This window comes from Mustela nivalis (genome assembly GCF_964662115.1).
Source record: "Mustela nivalis genome assembly, chromosome: 19".
NCBI lineage: Eukaryota > Metazoa > Chordata > Mammalia > Carnivora > Mustelidae > Mustela > Mustela nivalis.
The window spans coordinates 21,200,006-21,211,316 of NC_139038.1; the positions used below are offsets into that span (position 1 = coordinate 21,200,006).

General features: G+C 56.7%; 1 protein-coding gene across 1 annotated transcript in view; it reads left to right on the plus strand.

Annotated features, from left to right (window-relative positions):
* HS3ST2 (heparan sulfate-glucosamine 3-sulfotransferase 2) overlaps positions 1–11,083 on the plus strand; it is an 86,168-nt gene extending 75,085 nt beyond the window's left edge. The window contains exon 2 of the mRNA XM_082714714.1: positions 9,904–11,083. Coding sequence (XP_082570840.1) covers positions 9,904–10,522 — 619 coding nt within the window. The 3' untranslated portion in view covers positions 10,523–11,083. The remainder of the gene's footprint in view (positions 1–9,903) is intronic.
* Positions 11,084–11,311: the final 228 nt, after the last annotated feature.

The following is an 11,311-nucleotide window of genomic DNA, read 5'->3' on the forward strand; positions in this document are numbered from 1 at the left end:
CCAGACAGGCCATCTTCTTCCGAAACTGTTCTCAATGGAGACTTTTTAACATCACTTTTTGTATTCGCTAGGTTTTTTTTTTTTTTTTCAAACTACAGAGAATACATAGTTATGGCAAAGAAAAAGCCGCTGAGTGCAGGAAGAGAAAGGTAGAAATGCAGTCTCGTTCTGCCCTTCTGCGACCTCCAGAGTTCCCTGCATTCGTCTGTGGGCAGAAGGGACCTTGCGGAGGTCGCCCCTATGGTGCGAGCCCCTTGGCTGGAGGGTAGCACTGCGCCTGGACACCCCCCCACCCCCACCCCCGCCCCACCCCTGTGGCAAGCCGCAGGCACAGCGCCCCGTGTGGACGCGGTGGGTGCTGGGAAGGGCGGCCCTTGGCTGGGCAGCTGCCCTCCGGGAACAGCTCTGCTCTGGAGGGAGGAACAGGAGTCTGGCCGGGCCTCCCCATCTCCCCAGATGCCGCCACAGACACCCAGCACCCAGGTCTTGCCCCGCCTGGACAAATAAGTCCCCGGAAGTGGATTGGCTGGAGTAGAGCGTGCGCTTTCCATCTGGGCGCATAATTTCTCGTTGCGGTCCTGCTGCAGCCCATCGACAGCCCTGCCGATCACGGGACAGTGCTCATTCGTTCAGGACACCGCAGCCGGCAATAACGGTTAGCATTTTTTGAAAATATATTTTTCCAGTGTTGAAGGCGGATGTCATCGCCTCATGGTTTTAATTTGCATTTCTTTAACTTTGCGAGAGCTGGAGTATCTTTTTCATGTATTTATTGCAATTCAATTCTTTCACTGTTCCCTCTTTCCATGGCCCGCGTGCCTGCCTGCTGCCGGCTCGTCCTCGTCCTCGTCCTGGTCTGCAGGAACTCTGAAACAAGCGTCCCTTCGTTCCTCACATGCCGCCAGTGCGTTTCCAACGGGGTCACTTTCCTTCTGTTCTGGTTCTGTTGTTCTCTTGGCTTCCATGCCGGAGACTGCCATTTTTCACAGAGGCCAACTTCTCCGTTTCTTCTTTCATGATTTTTGTCTCATGCTTAGAAAGGCTGTCCTCGTGCCAAGATTAATTTTACATTCTCACGTTTTCTTCTGGTGCTAGAGTCACACTTGAATCCAGAGTCTGTGACTTGCCTTGCTTTGGCGATGACGTGCGTTCTGCCCCAGTTTCCTCCGCCCGAGAGCAGGAATGAGGGAGGCGTGGGGCCTCCTGGAGTTCACGGGGAGACCCAGGGAGGTGGCTCGCCCCCGGAGCAGGCCCCCCGCCGGTGTGCCGCAGGCGCTGGCTTATGTGCGGGCCCCCGGGGACCGCGTCTCTGGTGGCTCTGGGTGCTGGGGCAGCACCACCACGGAGGGGTGTGGGGGCTGCCACAGCAGGCGTTCAGTTCTCTCGCTTCCGGAGGCTGGAGGTGCAGCATCCGCTTGCCAGCCCATTTGAGCTGTCTGGTGAGAGCTCTCTCCCTGCTTTGTGGACCGCCGCCTTCCTGCCGGATCTTCCCGTGGGGGGGGGTCTCTCTCTCGCTTCTCTCCTTGCAACGCACGAAGCCCATCTGTGCGGACGTGGCTCGCGCGAGCTCCTTGCCTCCCACAGCCCTCGCCTCCAGAGATGGCCACAGGGTGTGGGGAGCAGGTAGGGCTTCGGGGGATGAATTCGAAGGATATAAACATTGGGCCCTTCGCATTCGATGCACGCTGCGCCTGTGTTGCTTTCTTTAAAAAAAAAAAAATCTAGAACATGATGATTTCATATGTGGCTGCGTCATGAAATGATATTAACCACAATCAAGTTAATTAACCTGTCCATCACCTCACAGTGACTGTGTGCACACGCACGTACGTGCGCACGTGTGCGGAGACTTCGGATCTGTTCTCGCAGCAGATTTCAAGTACACAGTGGAGGACTGTTAGCCAGAGTCACCGCGCTGTAACTAGATCCCCGGGACTTCTTCATCTTGGAACTGGAAGTTTGTACCCTTTCGCTAACACCTCAGTGCCCCTCCCTCCCGCCTCTGGCAACCGCCATTCTACTCTCTGGTTCTAGAAGTTCGACATTTAAGTGAAATCGCATGGTATCTGTCTTTCTTTCTGTGTCTGGCTTATTTCTCTCAGACGTTTAAAAAAAAAAAATACAAGGAAATCCTGCCCCTTTTAACAGTGTGGGATGAACCTGGGGCCCATTACGCTTGGAGAAATAAGCCGTGTGCCCATTTCTGTGGTTTGCAAGGGGCTCTTTGATTCCAGATCGCACACTCACAACCAGCGCCTGGAGTAGTGCACTGCCCCCCAAACATCTCTGTGTGGGTAGGTCACACAAGGAGGCTCCTTCTCTGGTCTCTGTCTGTGACTCAGCAGGACCTGGGACAAATCCCGTAATGCACGAGGTATGGAAGAGGCAGTAGGCTTCACTGGGTAAACCTGCACCCTGGGGCTCTGTCTGTGGCGGGCTGAGCGCGGCCCTGCCAGCTGGGGCACTGAGCGCAGTACCGGGACACCAGGCAGGCCGGGCACAGGAGTTCTCCGGGAAAGCCAGCTGCCTGGCTCCTTGATGACCTGTGGGGTGAAACTGGGTGCAGACCTAGTCCCTCTGGCCAGAGGGAAGAAGCCCCCAGCCCTTGTGGGAAGCCAGGTTCAGGTACTGGCCCCCACACTGGGAAATAAGGGACCCCCCCATTTCCACAAGACTGTTAACTCCTGAGGACAGAGGCTACACCTTGCTTATCTTTGTATCCCTGGCATACAGTAGGTGCTTCATGAATGCTTGTTTAATGAGCGACTACACGAGTCCCTAGCAGGCATAGGCCGAGCACTGTCGATGTAGCAGTGTGATAGGTTCGATTCCCCACCTTCCATGACCTGACACTCTAGGGCTCTGATAGACACAGACGGTGTGTAAAATGGGGGCTCTGTCTGCCGTGGGCACCGTGGAGTCACACGGGTAGTAAACGCCTACGTCTTCCGGGAGGGGAGCAAGGAAGGCTCCCTGGTGGAGGTGATGACGAGCTAAGAGCTGAAGTACAGCCTGACAAGCTACCGAGGGCTTCACCACCTGTGAAGGGCCCCTTAGCCTGAAATATAGTCTTGTCGGGAGAACCCTGAATGGTCCAGTCTGGCCAGAGCCCGGGGTGGCCACGGGCCAGATGAAGAAGAGTCACATAAAGCCATCAAGGCCTTACCCTGTGTGCGGCGAGGAGCGGTTCACGGAGTTCAGGCTGGGACTTCGTGTGTTGCTCCTGGGGGTCCTGTGAGCCTAAGGAATCGGGGCTGTAGGCTTGGAAGGAAGGGGTCCTCGCGTCTCCTCTCGACCAGGCGGGGATAAATGGCTTCAGGGCCAGCCTGCGCTCGGCTTGGCATGCGGGGGTGAGTAGCTTTCGCTGGAAGAACCAGCTTCTTGCAATAAAGCCTTTTTCCTCCTCTTCTCTTAATTATCCCTCTGGAGCCCACCGTGGTTTTCAAGGAGCCTAGCTGCCAGTTAGGAACTAATAAATCACCGAAGTCCCCCAGGCAGCTGGGCCTCCCAGAACACATACGTGGAGTGTATCGATTTCGTAGAAAATGAAACCTTCCAGAGAGTCTTGGCGGTCATCCTCCGGCCCGGCTCAGACGGGCTCCCGTGTGCTGACATGCAGAGGACGTCCCCGGTGTGGACAGCCGGGGGGGCGGGGGGGGCAGGAGCAGCCTCGGCCCCACCACGTGGCTAGAACAGTGTCCTCTCCAGAGAGCTTCCAGCTGCCAAGAGAGTATTTAGATTTTGTTTCCTTTTAGTGGTAGGGCCCCCAGGAGGTCTGCTCCTTCCCTCGGGAAGAAGCTGCGCCACCGACTGCCGGCGTGGAAGAGACGCAGGTGCCCGGCGACACGAATGGCTTCGTCCTCCCTCTTCCCAGATGAAAACCCTGACGGCGGTTCTCCCTTCAGCAAGCGTTTCCTGCTCCCCTGGAAGAGCCAGTGGCCCCCTTGGTGCCAGGACTAGAGAGCAAGACGGACCCCAACCCTGTTCTCTTGGGACTTGGCGTCTGCGGCCGGAGGCGGGGAGGGGCAGAGACGCGGCGTGCGGAGGAACCTGCATCAGATAGGAGGGAGCCTGCGCCCGGTGCTGATGGGGGCATCTCAGGAAGGTGGCTCTGCCCAGTTTTTCTGATGGTAAGAATCATGGGCGAGCTTGTTAAAAATGGAGACTCCTGCTCTCCAAACCCACTGACTGAGAGTGTCCGGAGCCGGGGCGTGGATTGTCTTCCTCTAAGGCTCACCCCGGCAGACGCTCCCGAACGACTCTATAAAGGCTGCGTTGGCTGAAGGAACACGCCGGCTGCGGCAGGGGTGCTTGGCCCTGGGACGCCCTGCGGTCGACTGGGGAGCCTGAAAATGGCAGGAGTCCAGGCCCCACTTTCAGAGTTTCCGATTTGAATAGTCTGGTGTGGGGCCCGGCCCTTTAAATCCCTCCGGAGGCGCTGCAGGTGGCCTCAGGGGGCAGCGCGACCCCCGGACACTGCAGACCCACCACGGCCAGTTCTGCCGCCACACCGCGGCTGCCTCGGGCGAAGGAGTGTGTGCCGCGGCAGAACGGGTCGCAGGTCGTGCTCCCTGGCTCCCAGTTTCCGTTCTTCCACAGGGAGGTCTGGCTGAAGGCCAGCGGGGACCTCCCTCCGTCTCTGAGCCTGCGCACCTGTGGCCGGGACAAAATGCGTAAAAAACGGCGCCATGACCACTCCCTCCCCAGGACGGTCTGCTGAAACCTTCCTCCGCCCAAGGCCAGAACACCAAGAAAAGGCTGCACCTCCTGAACGAACACTGGCTTCTGAGGACTCACGGTAACCTGTCAGTGGGTACTTGCCTTTCACACCGGATCGCTGAGCCGTGGGTTGCGCAGCTGCGGAGCGCGGGGTGTCGTGCTGGGAAGGCAAAAATGGACAGGAAGCCTGCCCACGGGGCCACCGGTGCTGCGCTGCGTGACCGCCTCCCGCGTGAGGTCTGCAGGGACGCGGGTGCTGTGGGGGCGCCCGCCGAGGGATGCGCCGTGTGCCCTGAAATTATAAGAAAGGTTCACAGATGTGGGACTTCTGGTTTAGGCGTGGAAAGAGGAGTCAACGTTCTCCAGGGTGAGAGGGACAAGAAAGACGATCCAGAGTCTCAACAAAAGCCAAGAACTCAGCAAGTAGCGAAACACAGGGCGGAGCGGGATGTGTTCGGGGAGCGGATGTTGCGTTCAGCACGACAGGAGCATCCGGTTACCAGGAAGGGGCAAAGGATGCATTCTGGAAAGTCAAGGCAGAGCCTTGAGTCAAGGAATATGGGCTTCCTTCCAAAGAATAGTTGATGCCTCACAAGCCAGGATGCGCTTTAGCGAGATTTCCGTGGCGGACGCAGGATGCAGAGCGGACAGAGCGGGGAGAGGGCGGAAGCATGGAGATCAGGGAGGAAGATGACCAGCGGGGGCCGCGGAGCGCTGGGGGGGGGGGGGGGGATGGGTGGGGCTCCTTGAGAACTTACCGGAATGAAAGACCTTAGATGCGAGGAGTCAGGAATGGCCCTGAGGGTTCTCTGCTCTGTGAGCGGATGCGCGGTGACGTCATCTGCAAGGACGGGCCAAAGAGAGAAGTGAGTCCGAGCCACGTCCGGCCCACGGCGGGTTGAGCACGGCCGGCTAGAGCGCGGGCGAGTTGGATCTGCTGTTCGTCTTGTGAGTCCGCGGCTCTTCGGTGGTGGGTGAAGGCCGGGGAGGACCGAAGTCCTCCGGCGAGACCACGTGCGTCGGGGAAGAGGGACACAGACCATCGGGAAGATGCACATCGGCTCCCTGCCCTGTCCTCGCAGAGCCGGTAAGCCAGGGGGGCGAGCAGGGCTTCCATAGGGAGGAGGCCAGGTTGTAAAGAGGTAAGATTCGGATTCTCGGGGTGTGAGCAACAGAAAGCAAGCTCACTGACTTGAACCAGTAGTGCTCTGTTGGAAGGCCAGGTAGGGACGGACAGAGGGAAGTGGAAGAACCAGGTCTCAGGGCAAGAGTGAGAGCAGGTGGGGGCTCAGTTGGATAAACTGGTCCGACTCTTGGTTTCTGCTCAGGTCATGATCGCAGGGTCATGAGATCAAGCCCTGCCTTGGGCTCCACGCTCAGCCTGGAACCTGCTTGAGATGCTCCCTCCCTCTGCCTCTGCCCCCCCCCCCCCGCCCACACTCTTTCTCTGTCTCAAATAAATAAATCGAGAAGAGGAGGGGAGAATGCAGACAGAGGGACTTGGTGGAAGAGGAGGGGAGAATGCAGACAGAGGGACCTGGTGGAGGAGGCCGGTGCGGAGGCCCTTCCAGGCTCCCGTGCCTGCCCGGAGGGTTCAGTCCCCCAGTCTCCATGACACGGTCGGCACTGGTCGTCTTAGCTTCAGTCACGCACCCACCCCCTGGGCCTGCCAGGATTTTATCCAAAGCAGGAGTGGGAGTTCGTCCGCGAGAAATCTGGGGGCTGTTGCCAGCTGGAGGGAAAATTGCCACCGAGCAGGTCACGCTCACACATGGGAGGTGAGTGAGTCCAGACTGCGGGGCGTCGGACGGTTCTTCCAGGAGTTTGTGCAGAGCAACCTCGTAAGCAAAGGAGGCCAGAACTGAGAGAGAGAGAGCGGTTCAGCTATTAGCAGCTGGAAACAGGTGAGCAAAATGTAAACAGTGATGTGAAGAGGGAAAGTAAGCCTCGAGGAAAAGTCTGTTGCCCACTCCACACCCGACACCTGCCCGTGCCCAGAGCCACGAGGAATATGTGGGGTCTCCTTGCCCATGGTGGTCACTGGCCTCCAGCCGTCTATCCCGATGACCTGAGGAGAAGCAGGTATGGACGGGACGGAGAAAGCGCGCCGGGCACAGGAGCCATTTGGCTCAGGGCGTGCTGACGCTTGCGTGAGGTGGTTTGCCGTCTGGTGTGAGGGTCTCCTCAGCATCTGTGACTTGGTTTTGCAGCTGAGATGCCAGTGGGAATGGGATGGGCGGGGCTTGCCTTCAGTGCACGGCTCGGGGCATGATGGGGTACTCCGGAGATCCCTGGAATTGGTCAGAATTCTCCTAAACTGGTGACAGAGGTGTTCATTGGTGCTCCTGGCAAAGTAGCTCTCCTTAGTCTCTTGGGAAGAGACAGTACCACACATTTCTCTCTTGGGTATTTGTTAGTGTGATAAAGGGTGTTGCATAGAAATTTTTTTGAGTAGCTTGTGAAGTCAACCTTTTGTGTTGGAGAAAACCTTCCTATCAGTAACCCCATAGGAAGTCCTTAACCTTCAGCGCACCGTCACCTCGGTATAATGTCGTCCGCTCTTGTCCTAAAGGCCAGCGCCTAATTACAGGCTGTGCCAGGGTCAGAAAATGCTGTAGCCACACAGCACACAGCTGTAGCCACACGTCTGAGGAAATCCAGCCAAGGAATTCTGTTCATGTACACTTGTGATTGCTAATAATGGTATACTATTTTTTAAAAATAATCGGCCTACTCGGTATTAATAAATATTAAGCTTTCAACTCACAGGGGTCCCTCCTAGACCTCGAGCCTGGAAGCAGGATGGCAGCTGTGTCCGTCTGTCAGGCACACAGTGGGTTTGCAGGTGCCGGGGGAAGGGACCTGCGCCACAGCGGACAGATCAGTGAGCCCGCCTTGTCATCCGGGGCCCGTGGGAGGGACCCAGCGTGGGTGCAGAGAACAGTCCGGAGGTGGAGCTGATGTGCGTGCAGGCGGAGGAACAGGAGTAGAGTTGGGGGCTCCCGGGGAGAATGTGGAGCGCTTCTTCGGAAGAACCGTAAGGGGTTCTGGAAAGACAAATACCAGCCATGACTGAGCAGGGTCGGAGTTCCACCGAAACCAGAATTAATAAGGAGATCCAGGACCCAGCGGTGCGCGTCCGTCGTGCTCTCTGCTGCTGTCTGTCAGTCCAGGCAGCGAACGGAAGAGACGGGGGTCGGGAAGCATGCACTGCCGGAGATGGCGAGAACTCCTCGAACGAGGAAATGCGTGCGGGGTTGGGTGCTTAGGACCGTGGCCATGGCGCGACGGCGGTGGGTATTTGTGGGTCCAGAGCAGGCACGGAGGACCGTGAAGTCGAGGGATTCATAGCTGAATTTGAAGATCAGGTATAAGGAGTTTGAGACTGTGTTAAATGGAGGTGGGAAGAGAGAAGGTTATCGTCTGGATTCGTTTCCGGGGGCTCCCGTAACAAATGACCGCACACCGGGGGACACCACCACTAACCCCTGGTGGTGGCCAGCAGTCCTTGGCATGTCTCGCTTGTCCATCCGTCACCCCCGCTCTGCCTTCACCTTCACATGCCACCGTCACTGTCGCTGCTCCCCCGCTGCTCCCCGGAAGGCTACTCACTGCTTGTTGGAGTGGGGCCCGCCCAGCTTCATCTCTTGAGATCTTCAACTTTAGATCTGCAAAGACCCTTTTTCCAAGTAAGGTCCCAGTCGTAGGTTCTGAGTGGACATACCTTTCGGAGGGCCACCATTCGACCCCTCCACAGACCTAGAGTGGAACTTAAGAGGGGAACTGTTTCAGAATTAGGGCAGTTCCAATGACAAGACCCAACGTATTGTGATGAGGAGGGGTTGCTAAAAGGAAAGAGAAAGTGGAGAGTTCGGTTAAAGAGCTCTGGAGCTGGGCTGTCGGATGGCGTGCATGCTGGGATCTGGGCCAGGAGCCAGGAGTGCTCCAGCGCTCCAGAGAAGGGGAAGAGGAATGCTCAGGGGATAGATGAGTCGCAGTAGGGAAACCATGATCTGGCGGGGGTGGGGGGTTCTCAGCTCTGCCTCCGCATTGGAACCACCTGAGGAGCTTTAAAAAAAAGGACCCGCCCCATATATTTCTAATCGGTTGGTCTAGGATAGACCCTGGACAGCTGCATTTTTAAAAAATTCCTGGGGTGGACTAAAGTGTAAAATGTGACCTTCAGAGAGAAGAACCAAGTGGGAGCCAAGGAGTCTTCCCCTCCATCAAGGCCCGAGGGAGACTTCAGAGCTTCCCACCATTGTCTCTTCAAGTCTCCAGCCGAACCAGGAAACTAAAGAGTAAGGAGAAGTTTGCATTACCTGGCTTCTGGCTGAGGTCCTGACCGGCCTGGAGTTCGTGCTGTTTCGGGCTTACACCAAGGATGCATTTCCGATGTGTTGCAGCAGAGAAAGACATCAGGACTCGTTTCTAACACACTTGCTATTCCTACAAAACAAGCCTTCTCCCCCACCCCACCCCCCCCGCAAAAGAAAAAAAAAAATTTTCCTAATATGTTTGGGGAAATCTCTTTTGCCAGAAGAATCATCAGTGGCTTGCTTTTGTATTTTTTGAATATGTAATCAACAAAGACATTAACAATTTTAAGCAGCATAAAAGGTTATCCAATAAAAGTAATTCTCATTTATCCCTGACCCCCTCACTCTGCCCCCGCCTCAAGACCCCTCCCCAGAAGCGTCATTCTTACCCGTTACGTGTCCTTTAGGCGAACATGCTGTATCTTGTCTTTCTCCATTCAGCACTGTATCTTGGAGATCATTCCCTTTCTGTATATAACAGATACGCCTATTTCTGTTAATTGGGTCGTCCATCATTTATTTAAGCCACACTGATGAACTTTTAGGCTGTTTCCTCTTTTAAAGCAAACCTGTTAAAGATTTTTTTAAGCAACTAGCACGAGTTGAAGTGGGTCCCTCCCCGGAGACCTGCCGCCGTGGAGGGGTCGCAGCCGAGGACGCAGCAGTGTGGGCGTCCGTCGTGCTGGCTGAAGACGGGTGGGCACCTCCCCCCCCCACCCCGCACCCCCTGGTGAATGCACGTGGAGCTCGGGTGTCACCGGGGGGCGGGGGGGCCCGCACTGCGGGGCTGGGTGTAGGGAAACCAGCTCCCTGCTCCCCTTCCCCGGGGGGCCCTGTCTGACGGTGTGCCGCTTCTGCCCCACAGGAGCCTGATGCCGCGGACCCTAGAGAGCCAGATCACACTGGAGAAGACCCCCAGCTATTTCGTCACGCAGGAGGCCCCGCGGCGCATCTTCAACATGTCCCGGGACACCAAGCTGATCGTGGTCGTGCGGAACCCCGTGACCCGGGCCATCTCGGACTACACACAGACGCTCTCCAAGAAGCCGGACATCCCCACCTTCGAGGGCCTGTCCTTCCGCAACCGCACGCTGGGCCAGGTGGACGTGTCGTGGAGCGCCATCCGCATCGGCATGTACGCGCTCCACCTGGAGAGCTGGCTGCGGTACTTCCCACTGGCTCAGATCCACTTCGTCAGCGGCGAGCGGCTCATCACCGACCCCGCGGGCGAGCTGGGCCGCGTCCAGGACTTCCTGGGCATCAAGAGGTTCATCACGGACAAGCACTTCTACTTCAACAAGACCAAAGGATTCCCTTGCTTGAGAAAAACAGAATCGAGCCTCCTGCCTCGGTGCCTGGGCAAATCGAAAGGCAGAACTCATGTACAGATTGATCCAGAAGTGATAGACCAGCTCCGGGAATTTTATAGACCTTATAATATTAAATTTTATGAAACTGTTGGACAGGACTTCAGGTGGGAGTGAGCCACCAAGATGTAAGGGTTCTTCTGCTTGTCTCTTCCGTGAGGCTGGCCCCCCGAGCCTGTGATCCTCTTCCTGCAGCAAACCCAAGCCAGGCTCCAGCCCCCTTTCCCATCTCGGGTTCCATCGTCCTGGATCTGGGAGGACCAGCTAAGGCCACGAGACCAGGGGGTCCTTGCCACTCGCTCTCCCCAGTCTGTCGAGGCAGAGCTGACCCGCTTCTGGCCTGTCCAGTCAGTTCCGAATCATTTCCCTTCAGCCCCTCCGAGGCCTTGGGAAACGGCTTTAAGAAGAAGGGATCTTCTGATTATGCTAGATATTATAAGTGGTGATGGTTCTGTTGCTGTGAACACAGCAGTCTGTCCCTGTCGCTAATTCCTAGTGGCATGTACCTCCCCTCTGAGCTTCACTCTCCCTCCCCAGCCGCCCCGGGTGGTGGGCCAGGAGACCGTCCTCTTCCTCCTGACCTTAGCAGCTCATCGAGACTTTGCAGGGCCGGAAGCACCCCCCAGTCACTCCTCGCAGACAGACCCTTCGATGATGAAATAAACCAGAGATTTCAAAGCCTGTGGTCTCAACTCTGCTTGAAGGTTAACGGTCTTTGAAAACCACTTTGTGACCCTCCCTGCTCCCTATGGACAAAAGCACATTAATTCTGCTGTTACGGGTACTTTACTCACGCGAGCTTTCATGTTCAGCATGCGAAGGAATCATGCTTGTCCATGTGAAATAAATATGGCTCTCTCGTGTCCTGGATGCTGGGCTGTTCTCTGTGTGTCAGGCCCGGAGCAC